At 42.4% G+C, this 17,335-nt stretch overlaps 2 protein-coding genes across 2 annotated transcripts in view; both read left to right on the top strand.

Moving 5' to 3' along the window:
• hipk3b (homeodomain interacting protein kinase 3b) overlaps nucleotides 1-11,740 on the top strand; it is a 41,058-nt gene extending 29,318 nt beyond the window's left edge. The window contains exons 4-16 of the mRNA XM_084001619.1: nucleotides 108-227; nucleotides 941-1,027; nucleotides 1,538-1,722; nucleotides 1,815-1,974; nucleotides 3,493-3,616; nucleotides 3,720-3,841; nucleotides 4,279-4,403; nucleotides 4,711-4,878; nucleotides 5,099-5,431; nucleotides 5,886-6,032; nucleotides 6,163-6,422; nucleotides 7,675-7,814; nucleotides 8,408-11,740. Of these exons, the coding sequence (XP_083857745.1) occupies nucleotides 108-227; nucleotides 941-1,027; nucleotides 1,538-1,722; nucleotides 1,815-1,974; nucleotides 3,493-3,616; nucleotides 3,720-3,841; nucleotides 4,279-4,403; nucleotides 4,711-4,878; nucleotides 5,099-5,431; nucleotides 5,886-6,032; nucleotides 6,163-6,422; nucleotides 7,675-7,814; nucleotides 8,408-8,878 (2,442 nt within the window). The 3' untranslated portion in view covers nucleotides 8,879-11,740. The remainder of the gene's footprint in view (nucleotides 1-107; nucleotides 228-940; nucleotides 1,028-1,537; nucleotides 1,723-1,814; nucleotides 1,975-3,492; nucleotides 3,617-3,719; nucleotides 3,842-4,278; nucleotides 4,404-4,710; nucleotides 4,879-5,098; nucleotides 5,432-5,885; nucleotides 6,033-6,162; nucleotides 6,423-7,674; nucleotides 7,815-8,407) is intronic.
• Nucleotides 11,741-15,025: 3,285 nt separating this feature from the next.
• kiaa1549lb (KIAA1549-like b) overlaps nucleotides 15,026-17,335 on the top strand; it is a gene marked incomplete at both ends in the record, with an annotated part of 53,662 nt that continues 51,352 nt past the window's right edge. The window contains one exon of the mRNA XM_083993188.1: nucleotides 15,026-15,278. Within this exon, the coding sequence (XP_083849314.1) occupies nucleotides 15,026-15,278 (253 nt within the window). The remainder of the gene's footprint in view (nucleotides 15,279-17,335) is intronic.

Here is a 17,335-nt window from a genome sequence, read left to right as displayed (position 1 = left end):
AATGTTGATCATAAATTGGTTATACAGGTTTTTTTTTTTTTTTTTTTTAATAATTGACGATTCCCATGTTCTCTTCTCTCCCTGTCTTCCCTCCGTATGTCCAACAGATTCGCTACATTTCTCAGACACAAGGTTTGCCAGGAGAACATCTATTAAATGCGGGGACAAAGACGGCGCGGTTCTTTTGCAGAGAGTCTGACTCACCTTATGCAGCATGGAGACTAAAGGTGAGCAGTAGTTACTTAAAACGAGACTTTATGAAATCATGACCAAGTATGACTGGAATAGTCATGTGTGTAAAATTGAGGGTGTAGTTGAAAACTGTTGTGGTGCTGCTGTAAAAAGCCGACATCATTGCATTGTATTTACATTTTCTCCCCTGAATTTCCAGAGAAATTTGGAAACCAAGGCGGCTGGGTGACTACCCCGTAACAAGTGTGTAAATCCCTAAGGGTATAGCTCTAAGCCCATGGTCGGCAGCCATACTTGGTTGAGTCGTAAACTTATATCCAATCTTGTTTAACAAGTATCTAGATCTTAACAGTTTCGACACAGTCAGTCTAGATAACAACTTTTGCTGTCTAGACAAATTGGCTTAATACAAGTAAACGACTGAACTCCACCCTTTTTTTTTGTTTCTCTACAACATGAATGGTAAAAAATAATTGGGCAAACTCAGAGTTCCTAATAAAGAAGCAATGTCTTTCCTGAAACAAACCAAAACATTCACAGAACTGAAACCACATTTCAGACAGACATTTGCCCACTAATAAAATAGAAATTAAAGAATGAAATGGGCTGCGTTAGAGCAGAGGAGTTTCCTACATGAATGAACTTGTTTATAAGAACAGAAACTATTATATACATCATAACATAACATGGTAACTGCTTTGCTCAATTCACTTCTTGTATTCTCACTCAACACTTTCCCCCCCTGCAGTCAACAGATGAGCACGAGACAGAGACGGGAATGAAATCAAAGGAAGCGAGGAAGTACATCTTCAGCTGTTTGGATGACATAGCGCACGTATGTTCAGCTGCTCAGACCACAATATGCTTCAAAGGAAGTTCAACATCAAATGTTTAGAGGATGTAGGTTACTAGGACTTCACCAGAGGAAGTCCACACGAAGAGAAAACAGCATACAGGTTTTATTAATGGCAAAGAAAAGAGCTCCTCTGAGTTTTACTTCCCATCGGTTAAATGCTGAACCTTAATTTAAAAAACGAAGGTTCAGGTTTCACTCACTATTCTCTGTAGAAACAGACCACAGGTGGAAATTCCCCTGGCAACTGTCAGTGGTTGTACTTTTTTTTTTTTTTTAAGTCGAGGCAGATTCTTGTCATCGTTCGTTATTCATAATGACTTATGGTTTGGAAGTTTGAGAATAATCCGTTTTTTCACAATAATGCACTGTATTGCAACATTCCTCTTTTTTTTTTTTTATACATTCGTTTTTAAACTCATTACTCTGTTTAAGGTGTGTCTGTTTATTCTGAGGAGATGTCTGAGCAGTAAAATGATTGTGTGGTTGCAGGTGAACTTGGTGATGAATCTGGAAGGTAGTGACTTGCTGGCAGAGAAGGCAGACCGCCGGGAGTTTGTAGGCCTGCTGAAGAAGATGTTGTTGATTGATGCAGAGGAGAGGATCGCCCCTGCCGAAGCCCTCACACATCCCTTCGTGACGATGCAACATCTGCTCGACTTTCCCCATAGCAACCAGTGAGTGTGCCATCCCTGCCACTCTCAGACTTGTCAATCTGACCTCCCTATATAGCTACATAATCGCATGCGTCTCTTTCTCTCGCCCCTAGTGTTAAGTCATGTTTCCACATCATGGATGTTTGCTGGACTCGTCCCAGTGCATATGAGGCGGCCAATAGAAATAAAGGTCCTTTTGTGAGACCTGTGACCACAACCGCTGCTGCCTCAGTCAACCACCCCTTCAGCAAGATGACCGGTGTCCATGCTCAAGTAAGTCGTTGAGGATGCGTTTACATCATCATCATCTGCCATTTTCATCAATGTGCACCAGGAGTTTTACATCTTACAACTAACCACCAGCTCAGAGAAGTTGAACCATTTTAAAACAGAGAAGTCATCAATGTAACAATTTTACATCAATTATATTTCTATTTTTCTGTTTCCTGAACTGGAAATTGCAAAAAAAAAGAGACAAGAATATCTGAATGATAGAATAATCACAGATGGTGTTGGTTATCGACATGCAGTGTGTTCAGTTCATCTGCTCCTGTGAAGACTGATCACGTAGACAATTTCCTTGCCTTTATTGCTTTCGTGTACGCTGACTTGCCTTGTCTTATTGCGTCTTAGCACTGCTGTCATGGCAACAAAATCACGTCATGTGTTCTGAGGTCATGGCAACGGTGCAAATCAGAGTTGTTGCCGAGGAGAAAAAAAGGAGCTGACCCTCTTCTTCCTCTTTTTTTTGCCATTAGATCTTTACTCCGCAAAACATCTCGGCCTCACTCACAAGCCACCCTGCTGAGAATGAAAGATGAAAAGATGACACATTACTTGTAATAGAATATAATGGTGACTACTTAGGCTCATCATCAGTACAAATATAAGGATGGTATCAGCAGCCTCTTTCACTCCTATTCAGAATTGAACCCCTATGAAGGGACACACATGACTTGCAGAATGATGCAGCTGTGGTGGTGACTGTTTCCATTGAGCAGTATAGTAAATGGTAAATCTTTCTTGTTCAGGGGGATTTTTCAGAGGAAAACATTGCAGCTTTTTTAGTATTATCCTGTGAAAGGCTGCTTTGTGTTTACTATCATGTGTACGGGGGCTGGGCTGCACGCAGGAGCTGTAGCAGAACAATATAGGCCTAGTTCTCGTTATTCAATAAATGTGATTATAGCCAGGCACGAGAGCAGTGCGAGTGCTGAAGCAGAGGCACATGCTTGACTGTTCTTTGTTTATTTCTCAGGCCTGTCTCAAGGAGCAAGTTGAGCTGTTGCAGTGTCTTTTAGTCATCCAGCTTTAAAAAAAAAACATCCATCTCTACTGAGCCTCTTTAAATTGCTCTTATAAAGATTTAATAGTGTGTTAATTTAAAAAGGTGTCTAATCCTAATTTACATTTAGTTTCTTTGGCCTATAGAAATCCTATTAATTGCATTTTTCAGGGAGCTTTTTAGGAATAGATTGGGCCTTTGACGTGTTTTGTTTCAGTATCTTGATCGTCCTCTGGAGTTGATCACAAGTTATAGGTTAGAGTGATAATCCACAGGTGAGCCACATGAGCCTCAATCTCTTAGATAAGAGGCCACAGTGACGTTCTCTATTAGATGAACCCACTAATCTCTACAAGTAAAATATTCTTGGGCTCTGTCTGGCTGTGACTGTTCTTGTTCCTGGCATAAATGTCGCCATCTACTGGCTGATGAATTCTATTGTTGATCAGTTGAATACCACAGAATAGTCCAGTCACATCCTTTTTTTATTTTTTTTTATTTTTTAGGGGTTAGCCCCATCAGCCCCCTCAGTGATGCACCCTGGGATAACACTACAGACAGGAAGTGGTCAGTTTGGATGCAACGATTCATTTCAGCAGGCGCTCATTCTGTGTCCCCCAACCATTCAAGGTGGGATGTGCAAATTTTCATTTTTTCATTTTTTATTATTCTTTCTCGTTGTTAGGGCTACATTTCTTGAATTAAAACATTTTTTTCTCCACTGTCCCTGCAGGAATCCCCACCAACACAGCCAAACCAGCAGGCTACTCTGTTCGAATGGAGGCTTCCGTGCCTCTCGTCACTCAAGCACCCCCCATCCAGCCCATACAAATCAGACCTGGAGTCATTACACAGGTGAGGGGGGGGGTAACCTGAATATAAATGGTGGCAGAATCTAATCTGATCATCAAGGATCTTTTCCTGCTGTAGCTCCCAGGTTGTGGAACACTTTACCCTTTTCATTATGCTCTTTGGATTCTGTTGATACTTTTAAAAAGAACTTAAAGACCCACCTATTTAAACAGGCATTTGGTTAACCCGTGGGTCTTTGTATCTATGCTTTTCTTGTATGTCTTTTGTCTTGTTTTGCTCTGCTTTGTTGCTACTGTTTTAACACTGTGAAGCTCTTTGTGGTTTCTACCTGCGAAAGGTGCTATACAAATAAAGTTTATTATTATTATTATTATTATCATTTTATGTCATTATTTTATGTATAATGAGTGAAAATGACCAAAAAAATAAAATAAAAAATATGCCACTATAACCATTTTTCCTCGCTGCACTCCTAACAGGCCTGGTCCAACCGTGCACAGCAGATATTGGTGCCCACTTGGCAGCAGGTGACATCAGTGCCGCCACCACCAACCACCTTGGCATCTGACACTGTGGCGGGCTCACAGAGATTGGGCGACTGGGGGTAAGCAATTTGTTTGTGTCTCTCAGGGTGTTACAGCACAAGATTTTTTTATGCATTTCTTATATTCTGTCATATATGTCTTTATAATTAAAATCTATATTATTTTATAAAACACTATTCATTAGTGTTTTACTCTCTTTGCTTCACGCACCCTTGGGAATGCTCGCATACAGCATGCTCGCTCCCCTGAATGTTAATGATCGATGACTCATACGTGTCCTTTGGGACCGGTGACTGAGGCCGTTTTATCAGTAATGGTGCTAAAGGCTTTTGGCTCAATTCGCAATGTTCTGTTTTCTTAATGCAGGAAAGTGCGTCCCCATGGTAACCATTACAGCTCCATGATTGCACACCCTCAGCCATTCTTAACCAACCAAATGACAATGTCCACCCACCAGCCAATCAACATAGGCATTGCACATGTGGTGTGGCCGCAGCCAACTGCCAACAAGAGAGCCAAGCCTTGTGTGAACAGGTATGATACTTTCGCCTTTTGCACACACACACACACACGCACACACACGCACACACACACACACGCACACACACACACACACACACACACACACACACACACACACACACACACACACACACACACACACACACACACACACACACACACACACACACACACACACACACACACCTGACCTTTCCCCTCTCTGAATGTGGTGTGTTTTTTTCCTCCCTAGGGGCAGCAACTTCTCCCAAAATACAAACATCCAAAATTTAGCATGCCAGTCCCCAAAGATGGCTGATACAGCAAAGAATGTGGTGGAGGTAGCGGAGGAGAAAGCCAGGTGCCCGGAGGAAGGGCAAGCTGCTGGTGGGGAGCAAAGAACAGGGCGGGTGGTGGAGGACGACGAGGTGAACTGCTGTAAAGTGGAGCCAGACTGCGAGGAGCTTTCAGTTTCACAGGAGCAGCGGCAGGCCATGGTGATCTCTGACCTGGCCAGTCCGACCGTCAGCGTCATCAGTATCAGCAGCGATGAGGAGGAGAGCACACAAAGACACACGATGGGGGAGTGAGTACTTATGAACCTACAAATTATATTATCCAACTAAGCCGGTGCATATTCTCATTTGCCCAGGTCATAGTATTTCAAAGGAGGTTAAATCGAAAGCAACTGGACTTAGTTATTTGTCTAGGAAGAGTGGGCGTTCACAAGGGGCGTTCACAAGGGTGACCAGTGACATCATCACCCTTGTGAACGCCCACACAAGAGGTTAAATAGTGAGTCTCCACACCAGATAGTTGGACCAGTCCCAGCCTGGTCAGCTGCGTACATGAACTGATGAAGCCTCTTGGATGAGAGGTGAAACGTCTTCCTAGACAAATAACTAAGTCCAGTTGCTTTCGATTTAACCTCCTTTGGAAAAAAAAAATAAAAAATTATCCAACTAGTGTTTTTTTGTTTTTTTTTCTCCAAATACCAGCATCTAATCATTTGCTTTTACTTTTCTCTTTCTGCTTGTTAGATGTAAGGGTACTGCAGATTGTGAGGCGTGTCAGAGCACCGTCAGCATGGAGAGAGTCTGTTCTCTCAGCAGTCCAGACAGCACGCTCAGTACCAGCTCCTCAGCCTCGGCCCAGTCCAGCGCCTCACCCTGCAAACACCCCAATAGGTATTTATTTATTAATGCAGCAGATTCAAACAAAGCTCCCTTTAATGTGTTGCTTGATTAGTTGCCGCAATTAAAAAAAAAAAAAGAGAGACGTCTGTAACCTCCCTCCTCGCTGGTTGCCCTCTTGCAGCATGTCAGACGACGAACAGGAGAGTGGTTGTGACACAGTGGACAGCTCGCCTGCTTCAGACGCCTCCGGCCATAGCAACAGTCCCTTCACAGAGAGGCGCTACATCGCCGACAGCAACCAGAACTGCGAGCCCCGCGTTGCTTGCGTTGCCCCGGGGACCGAGCCTGGCAAGCCGACAGTCCGTACTGTCGTGGTGCCGCCAATGAGGGTGCAGAACAACATCAACAACCACGCTGTCGGCGAAACACCCGGCCACACAGGTGAAACTCGGCATATGATGCATCGCCAACGCAAATAGATTTATTTGTGTTCCCGACTACAGCTGACATTATGATCCACAGTATGTTAAATGTCAAGCTTTGTTATATAAGGACAGCTGGAAGCGACAGTGGGCAGCGACTGAGGTTCCATCAAACATATGATAAGGCAGATGACAGGACACCTTTTCTCAGCCGCTGTGTGTCTGAAGTCAGATCTGACGGTGTTATCCTCTCAGAAGCCGAGTGAGTGTATGAGTAGGTCGTGCTAGCCCAAAGATACAGTCACGACTGCTGCTGTCTGCTCCACAGGTCACATGGCCTGGGATTACTCTGTCTTAGTAGGCCACAGAGGTTCTCACAGGTGATTATGGGTGGCCTGCCCCGACGTATCCGCTCTGATCTCTGGAGTGGATACTTGTTTGCTGTCAACAGTCCTCACTCCAGCTCCAGACTGACTCTGACTCTGACTCTGTGTGTGGATTTTCACTTCATAAAGCCACATAAGACATGCATAACTGCCCTAAAATATTTAACACCTTGAATCAAATATTCAAAGCACGGATGTCTGTCGTAAAATCTCATTTTTCTAGATATCTTTAAAACAAATACATATTTGAATGTTTTCTTTCAGGTGTTAACAGGGAGTTATGTATGCTGCATGTGGTGCTTTATAACAGCTGTGGTCAGTGGCACGCTGCTGTCGTTTTCAGCAACATCGTCATTTAAGACTTGACTTTTTATAGGTCTTTTTAAAGTGCAGTAAATTCTTTGAGAAAAATCAAACCGTCATATCACCTTTCATGTCAAAGGCATCTCCCTCCCCAACCCTGAAACTATTGCATCTAAAGCTTCTCATAAAAGGGCACAGCTTTCCATTCTAGTCCTAGTGTGGGTATTTATAGCCGGTGGTCTGACCCCACTATAAGCTCTATGAACAAGCTTAGTTACCAACCCCTCCCAGATCTTCCGAACATTTCTATTTATAATCCCTCTAGATCATATTCGGAGGACAGATGCCACTACGTTTAAAGGTTTGAGACTGATCAAACACAGCTGAAATCACTGACAAGTCTACAAAGCCTCCTGCCACAAATGTTGCCATCTCTGTGGTTGTGGTTGGATCCGATCTCTGGTTGCATCTGTTTATGGCTGTTATTTATAATGTGGTTGGAAGTTGGACACTAAATAGTCTCTGTCTCTCTCTCTCTCTGTGTCTCCGTTTGCCACTCTTTATGTGACCTCCCCACCTCAGTCTTAGAGTCTTCATGCCCGTCCAAAGGGCGAGGCATTCCTGGGCGACAGCATCACCACTCCACTCCCCTCCTCAACAGGCCGCAGAAGATCGCCCCTGCATTCCAGCCCCAGCAACAGCAGCCTATGGGCTTTGGGCAGGTGAGCACACAGTAACAAACACACACATATTTATAAACGTACTATATATTCTGCCTGTAGATGGCAAAATATATATTTAAGAAAGAAAACAGATAGCAGTGATGATGAAAACTGTACCCCTGACGCATGAGCAAGGTTTAGTCGCTGCCATAGGCACTGCTGGTTTGGATGGCGTCCCATTTTTTAACACTGTCACATTAATTCATTGTATCCTGCAGGATGGAAAGAAGTTGTTACAAGAAATCCTTAACATCCAAGAGCCCATTTTACTGTAAATTGAACTTAATTAATCTCATTTGCTGCTAATAAATCTATAAGCTACACTCATACTTACACTGTGAGCAATTAAATCAATACTGGTCACGTACCGTGTGGCCAGTAACACAAAGCAAATGAATCGGATGTTGTAATGTTACTCATGCAAATTCAGATGAGGTGGATGTGACGAGTGTGACTGGCTGATCAGAGACGCAGCATAGACGCGCAGAAACGTGGAAAAGAGCAGCATCTAGTGGCTCGTAAAGTGAAACTCGGGGGTGTTGATGAAAAAAGCTTAAGAGTCTGATCAGTCAGATTCTCCTTCTCTCCCTCAGGTGCAGCATTTCGGTTCCTGCCATCAGGAATGGAACGGCAACTTTGCCCACCGGAGACCACAGGCCTATATCCCTCCCACCATGCATGGGCACACATTTACCCTGTCCCACAGCAGCCCAAACCACACTACGGGCCCCCACCCCCACCTTGGGGGCCACCCGCACTCCCAGCCCACCTTACTGTCCTATCCCCCGTCTGGTCCCCTGGTCACCGCTGCACCTGTGGCCCACCTCCTTGCTTCCCCTGGAGCCTCTCGCCCCGTCCTCCAGCCCACCTACAGCATCTCCCACCCGGCAGGCATCGTGCATCAGGTCACAGTGGGCATCAACCCCCGGCTGCTGCCCTCCCCCACCTTGCACCCCCAGGGCCAGTTCAAGCCCCTTTTCCCCCCGCACTCCTATATTGCCTCGCCCGCCTACGCCAGTTTCCCTCTCAGCCCTACCAAAATAAACCAGTACCCTTACATCTGAGCATGGTTGCCCAGGTACCCTTCATACCACCTGAGGGCTAAGTTAGCAGGGCGAATTCTATCTGAAACCACAAAAAAACATGGTTTTCATTATCCAAAAACCATGGCACAACCACAGAGAAAGCAAGCTATTTTTTGAATCATGTAGACTTGGGTGTAATTGAACTTCAAGCTTTAAAACAAGAGTTCCAATGGTTTGATTAGGGCAAAAATTAAGAAGGAAATAATGTATGAATGATTGAATGAAAGAATGAATGGGTAGTTAAACTCACACTTAATGTGTTTTGCACATTTGATATATCTTTGCATTGGATCTTCTACGAATACTCCTCAAAACAGGTAAATAATTGGGGTGGTGTTGAATAGTTAGACTTTGCACCCCTGATCCCAGCTATTTTTCTATATTGCCTTCTTGCGTGTGCAAGACACATCCATATTTGTAAAGCCATCCCAGTCTCTAGCTCTAGATTGACAGATGCACATGTTGTCCACAGTGTATGTCGTACTGCGTTTGAAGTATTTGTACCTTTTCGGTGTCTTTTGGTGTTAGCAATGTCAAGTCAATTAACCGATTTAAATAGGGTTGTTCCTCACGCTGCATGTGGTCTTGCATGAGCAAAAATGTAAACGGAAAGATGCATAGACGTTGCTCTTATTGTTTGTGTCACAAGACTCGCTGCATTGTATAACTGTCCCCAGCCATAGTGCCTTACATATTTGAGGTTGTTAATGTTACTACTTATATATGACTATATACATGAATATTAATGTACTGGACTGCAGCACTTGAAATTCCAATCAGTCGATGCATCCTATGTGTGAGTATATATATATGCACATGTGTATATGTCCATGCATAGCCTGCATGGATGTGATGTATCGCGGATAGCGGTGCTTATTTTTTGGAGTCAGTGTATATTTCAATGTGTAGTGAGTAACTTTTCTGTTCTCTCAAGAAGAACAGCATGCTTTGCTGTTGCGAATGCTTGCTGTCTCATTAAAATTGTTCGTTTCTTTTTTTTTTTCTTCGTTCTCCCTATCCCGAATGAACTAGTGTACAAAGTGCAAGTACTGAGTATTGCTTAATATTTGATAATCACTTTCTATTTAGTGAAACTCTTATTACTAACAGTATTTGTACTGTTTGATGAAACTGCAATACAATCTAAATAGTCGTTGATTATTTTTCTTTTTTCGTCTACGTATTTTCATTTTGAGTGTTTTCACTTTGTTTCTTAGATATTTAGAAGTGTGGTGGGCATGGCTTTGATTAGGTAAGGAAAAAATGCAAATTAACGGTATGGAATCTTCTAAGCCTGAGCAAACCATGCAGTATTTGATATACACACATATATGGACATATATTATAGAGCTAGACTATTTAGTACAGATGCTTGATAAGGTGTGAGTTAATTGTGTGCAATTCTCTCATTTATGCATGTGTGACAAAGTTAACTTTTTCCCTTTACATTATACCATTTGTTAAAGGCTTAAGGCTTATCGGTGTCAACTGCTTATTTTATACATTCCGTCAGGGAGGATATATACATACATATTTATATATATATATGATGGAAGCACCAGTCTATATATATGTATACATATATATGTAGATATGCTGTGTGTGCATTTTTTCTGTTCATTTTACTAGTTACGTGTGTATTTTTTTTTTGTCTTTAATTTTCAAATGAAGTTGCTTGTGCAGCACCAAAGACTGTAATTCATTTCCTGAGCAAGGTAGCTATTCTGTTTGCATAGACCTCAGTTATACTGTAGTTGTAGAATGGGGTTAAATTAAAACAAACATACAAAAAAAAGAAATTGTATTTAAAATCGGCCGAGGTTTTGTCTAGCTTATTGGGCAATTAATAAGTCGTATCATTTCTGTCTTGAATGTATCATAGATAAGCTGCTATATGATGATTGCCACTTCAATAGCTGTGAAATTAGGTGATTTCTCTGAGTTTAAACCTAGCGTTGCTATTTTTGTATAGGTCCCTAATTATCTGAAATAGAAGTGGTTTTGATTTTTGTGTTTTTGCGTTCATATTTGGAGTGTCATTGTAACTACTGTATTGCTGATGATGAATATTAGTTGCATTTGTTGTTTCTCGGGGTGTGTGTTTTTTGCATCAGTATTTTATCCTTATTAACCTTTCGGGCTCATCACTGCATATAAATGATGTATCGATGTAACTTAATTTTTTGTATGTTTTCATATTGACGTTTTGTACACATCTAAAGCTGTAGCTTGCAGGATTGATTTAACTTTTTCATTGTACGTATACGATATACTACCAGTTCTCGTTGGTGTGTTACAGGAGCACTGTGAGATGCCAGAAAAAAAAAACCCATTGTGTTCATTTGAAAAAGCTTCTGTAATGTTTCCACCAGTCACACACAAACACACTCGCCACTAAGCACTCATACAGGTAGTAAGGCTGGTAAGGGGGTTTTGGTGATTAGACTGTGTGTCCAAAAAATAAACTTGCCCAAATGTTTCTGTTCACAAATGAGGTTTTACAACATGTTTTACTGTTCAATTGATTTAAACAAATATTTATTGCAACTTTTTTATCTGTTCAATGTTATATCTGGCTAGAATATAAGTTTCACAATTTGTCATTCTAAACTGCCTTGTGTTCGGATCGCTCTCCCCTTTATGAGTGTCTCATATCGAAATGATGTTTTGTCAATGCAAAACTGTGGCCATTGTCATGTGTTCCTTACTGAAATTGAGACAGTGTGAGCAGCACTGTTTATGTGCCTTGAGATTCAGAAAGTGAGAATTTGACACAGTGATTTCCTCACGGCTTATTTGAAGAGGAAGGCATAGAGTCCAATTACAGCCCGTTAACATGTAGACAGTACATTAACGGCCTCTCAAGTAAGAATTAAAAATAAACACACTCACATACAAAAATGGGACTTAATGACGGTGTCATTCCAGGGACTTGTACTCCTCTGATCAGCATGTAGACACGACACGACACAACAAGGGACATGTACACGGTGGTGGTTCTCCGCCACCAGAGTCTCTCTGTGATAACACACCGGTAAAACACACACATAACACACATGTACTCTTTGAATGATATGACACTCAACGATCTTTGGATAGTCACTCTGGCTGAACAGCAGATGCAATACTTTTACATTGTGCGGTCATTGCACCACCAAGTGTTCTTAGATGATCTCCATGCTTTACATGACCTTGCATGTTACACCTAAGTTGCTTCACTTTGTCTGCCTAGAAGCTGTGTGCTCAGAGCAGCTTTTCCACCGTGCGAGTTTAGGCTGAGCGGTAGTGACCAGAGCACAGTTGTCAATGCTGGCTTTTTTTAAAAACCAGGGCAGCCAAGCCGTACGTCCGGGAATAGTCTACCCGGATGTTTATTATTACGCGTTCTGGATGGAAGCGGCTCTGACGAGGAGATTATTGTGGTTTTTTCTGCAGAGTCAGTCACGAGTGCAATACTCCGCATTTTAAACACTGACACTGATGTGGTTGTATGTTTTTTTTTTGGATAGCTTTTTTTCTTACCTGTATGCTTTACTGATCATAACTCGAGTATCATTTTGGGAAAGAAAGCTTATGACGACAAGGCATGAACTTGGCAGATTAGTGCTTGAAGTAGTTCCCCTATACTAAGCATGTGAAATGTAATCTGTGTTTTGATTCCTCCAAAGGTATTCACCAGCAATGCGCCTGCATAAACTCTCCAGTACTTGTTTAGGAAAAGAATGGATGCAAGAGGAGAGAAATCTTAGAACTGTTTTTAGTTTTTCACACAATTGACACTTTGGTTTATGGATAACTTCTTTTCCTTTTTCCTTTTTTTTTGTTTTGAGGATTCATGTAACATTTAACAGATAAAACAGTCGTTTGTAAAATGATTACTATTAAAGTTATGACTTTGATATCAGAAAAAAAAATCCTTTGCTGCGATATTATCCTTTAGAGATGTTAATTCAGGGTCTGTAATAGTCTCAATGTGCTACTGTGTTACTCTTTGATTTGATTTGATGAGGTTTGTTTTCCTCAAACTCTTATTTTCAGTTTCTGGTCATCTATCAATTTCAGAGTTAATTCACACTGCAAGTTATGGAATCATCTGTTTAGATTGCTCATCAAATAGACTTGATTATGAAATCTGAACTGTTACTGTTTTAATACCTGTAGATTTTTTGTGGCTTTGTTTTTTTCCCCCTTTTTTTTCATTTGCTTTTCTTATCTTTTTTATTTTATTTTGTGCTACACTAGTTTGCCATGTAGCAATTGCACTGTGCAATATTTACAGTATGAGGACTGGGAAAACTAACTCTATGGATGTGATGTCTCTTTACAGTTTGCGATAGTGTTTCCTCTCTAGTTCTCAGTGATTTAGGTGTGACCAAGCCTTCTCTACTTTGTCACATTAAGCGGGTTTTCCAGGTGACTCTTTTGGTGAGTGTCAAAATAAGACTTTATGGTGTATTATTGTTAAGATTCACTTTGAATTAAAAAAATCTATTGAAGCAGCTTTTTCTGACTTAGTCTCTTCTATCCTTTGTGTTCATGCAAATGCCTTCTCCTTGCCCCTTTTTGTTTTTGTTGATAATACAGTTTTTACACTACACCCTCTTGTAACTCTCACACATCTGCTTACAACACGAGAAGCTCTGCAAATCATGATTATCGTCATAAGTGGTTTGATTTTATTTGGTCACAACACTTATATAACTATTCAAAATATTGGGATACATTGAATTGATCTGTTATCTGTTTTGATACATCTTTCAGTGTATATAATGGTGAAATTGCGATGACATCCTCAAATTGTCTAATCAACAAATAATGGAAAAAGAAAAAAGAGGAGAATGTGGCACACTCCGTAGCCTCGGATGCAAAAATATATTTATTCAAGGTTAAAAAACCAACGTTTCGACCAACAAAGAGGTCTTCGTCTCCTCTTTTTCCTTTGTTCATTTTCTGTTTGTGAGCACCTCATCAACGTAGGTGTGCACTCTCCTCTTCAAAATAATCAACAAATAATAAAACATAAATCACAAATTAAAAACAAATGTTTACAATACAAATAAACTTTAAAAAGCACTCTAATCTTTGACCCATTAAAATTATAAATAGAATTGTCAAGGATTTATTTTGTGATTTGATTCAATGGCTTTTTCATTTCTAAACGTAAAACAAGAAAAATATGAAATTCAAACTTTTATAACTGCATAATGATGGAAAAAATCACACGGGCCTTTGGGGTCCTTGACTAAATAAAAACTGGGGTCTCTGTCTGCAAAGTGCAACAGCCCAGTGATTAACCAGGTCTGTGGCGACATCTAATGGAGATGAAGAGGTACAACACCTCAATTTTGTTCACACAATTGAATATTCCTGTAGTAAATTAGGCTACTGTAACCCTCAGGACAGATACCGAGCCTACATACCTGTTAGAGGGAAAGTACTGTAGGCTACAGCCGTGTGTCCCTCTGAGTCTAAATCCAACATGAGTGAGTGAACAGGTAAGACCTTATGAAAAATTCACCTGCCTCAGTCACACGAGGGCTGTGTGTTGTCTCGTGCACCCAGCAGAGGTCGTCCTGCAGACTCTCGGCTTTGACTTTCTGCACACAATTAACAGCATTGCTCACTTTGACCGGGGGAGGGTGGAAGACTTTTTTTTTTTTCATCCACTAGTAGAAGCAGCAGCAGCAGCAGCAGCAGCAGCAGCAGCAGCATCTTCACATTGGTCACTAAACCGGCACCTGTGCACCTATAAATGTCAGCCATCACTCCACCGGCAGCAGCTTCATGTTCAAAGCTTCGGGCAAAGTAAAGCGTCGCCCTGCGCCAACACGTTCCGCGGTGATGATGATGATGATGCTGATGATGGGTGGACCGAGCTGAGCGGAGCGATAGGGCGCATTTCTTAATTTCCCTTCACTGCCTGCTCCCCCCCACCACCCCTACCCCTCTCCCCCTCCTCCACCACCACCACCACCACCACCTCTCTCTCTCTCTTCAACATCCAGCCCTGGACAACACGACGAGACCGCGGGACGCGTTGTGTTTCTCCCCCCTCTCACACGCACGAGGATTGATCCCAATGTATTATTTACGACCGAAACTTCAGCTGCAACTTATCCACTGGATATGGCTCCCGGTTTGAGGAGTAGGAGAACGGGTCACCCCGAAGTGGTGGTGGTGGGAGCCGGCGGAGCGGACCCCGGTGGGCGCTCACCGCCGCCGCCACCGCTGCAGCAGCAAAGGACGGACGCCAGCAGAGAGGAAGAGGGGAGATGTTTGAGGAGCAGGTGGCGAGCCGGAGCAACGGGGATGCTTGCAAACTGTCTGCTGTCCGTGGGAATGCTTTCACTTCTTGTCCGGTGCGCTTTGGCCGCAGAGGGTAAGCAAGCACACCGCCGAGCCAGTTGGTTGTGTTGCATTAACCTCCTGTCACATCCACAGTTTACATTCCTGCAACTGGCATCTGTTGTAAATAGTAAATGAGAACACACTGGGTGGAAAATTTGGGATCTTTTGTTTCCACAGTGGCAGCGGTTTTTTTTTTTTGCAATGCACACATTTCTTGCTGCTAGGTGCATGATTCATAGGCTGCCTGGATTGGAGCTGTGGTCGGCTGAATATCTTGTTAAATCATTTTTTTTAGTGAGGCTAAAAGGGAAAAACTGTGCTGTCTGTGGGACGTCACCGCAGGAGTCGATAAGCTCTGTATACATGTGTGCACACGGCTGGTTTTACATTGGGAATTTGCGCAGGCATGCAGGGTGTATGTCCAAACAGCTATTACTCAGGATTAATTCCCTCACTGGCCAGCGCTGACATGATATGCTGTGGGAGGGATGGTGTTGGTGCTGGACTGCACAGGGTTTGCTTGTGTGTGATGTAACTTCCCCCCACAACCCTCCTCCCATCTCTCTCACCTATTAATCTTTGTACTTAAGCCTGAAGCCAGTCAACTCTTTGTCTCTCTGATCAGGTTGCACTGCACACACAGAATCTCTGCTTTTATCCTCTGCAGCTGGATCCAACCTCAACTTTTAAGAATTTGGGATCAATGATGTCCACATAATATTTCTTTGTCTTTTTGTGTCCTCCTTTGTCTCTATTGCAATTAATTTAGGTTGTATTTCCAAGGCAGGGGTAGTTAAATGTTATTATTTTGTGTAATGAGCTGTAGGGGAGTTATTCTGGGAATGCAGTGCAGTCACAGGACAGTCAGTGTTTCAGAGCATCTGGGTCAGCACTAATGACACACATACTGTAGCCCACTGTAGGTTTGTCTGTCTCTGGCGGCATGCGATGCAGCTGGGATAAGTTTGGCCGACATAGCTGCCCTTGAACCTTGAAAGAAAAAGGCCAGACTCAAAGAGACAAGCACGCTCTGCGTTTGCACTGATTTTCCTGCATCACCTGTGTTTTTTCTCCTCATATGACTTCATCCACTTACAGATGGGTCTTAAACTCTCTGTGCGACCGCAACTTGGAAATCAGGATTGTGTGTATATTTCACAGTGGGTCTATCACCCTTCTCTCCAGTCAGCAGACTGTGATGTAGTGGCTGTGGTCTCACCTCTGCTGATGCACTGCTACAGTAGCAGTCTCCTCCTCCTCCTTCCTCCCACCTCCTCCTCCTCATCCCCCCCTCTTCTCACAGTCAGCACATCCATTCTTAAACACATGAGCCCAGCACCAGAAGCAATAGCACCCAACCTATACAGTAGGCTACATACTAGGTGGAGGAGGCGTACCTGACTGTGCTTTTGTTTTTCAATCATGGGACAAGAGCTCGTGAACCTGGACTTCAGTCCTCCGTGTGGGTTGAAGAACTAGTTTACTGACAATGAATGTTGGATTGTGTGGTCTGGGTTTTAAAATATACTGCATTCTGTCTTTTAGAGGTGCTTGAAGAATGGAAGATACAGATACAATACAATACAAGATACAGTTTTAGCTAAAACAAAGATCCTGGGTATCCTGGGTGTTCTTACGGACACATGGTGCCATCTTTTCCACCAGTAAATCAGGTAGAGGAGCAGCTCTCGTCTGTCCTCCCTGGATTTCAATCAATTGATTTGTTTATTTATCTGCAAACACACAAACTCCCATGACATAGGACAATGTCACAGAAATATAATCTTATGTCTCTGTCTTCGGTGCCATGTCTTCCCTGTAAATCTCCTCATTAAAGAGAAATTTCAATTTAAATGACATTTTCTTTCACACAGATTATTCCTCAGGTCAGGTGTGTGCGTTGTACAGCGAAAGACAAGATGTGTTGAATTCATTCAGTGACAGGCCTCATACATGCCTTACATGAATAAATTATTCCAATGAGTCACCTGCAGTGAGCTATACTACACCCACTGCACCCCTCAGGTTCACTATTATACTATAAAACTATGAGAGGTCAAATCACACCCCTAAATATCACAATGAGCA

Source organism: Trachurus trachurus, assembly GCF_905171665.1.
Source record: "Trachurus trachurus genome assembly, chromosome: 3".
NCBI classification, from domain to species: domain Eukaryota; kingdom Metazoa; phylum Chordata; class Actinopteri; order Carangiformes; family Carangidae; genus Trachurus; species Trachurus trachurus.
Note: the sequence above shows the minus strand (reverse complement) of the source record. Positions and strands in the feature narration are given on the sequence as shown.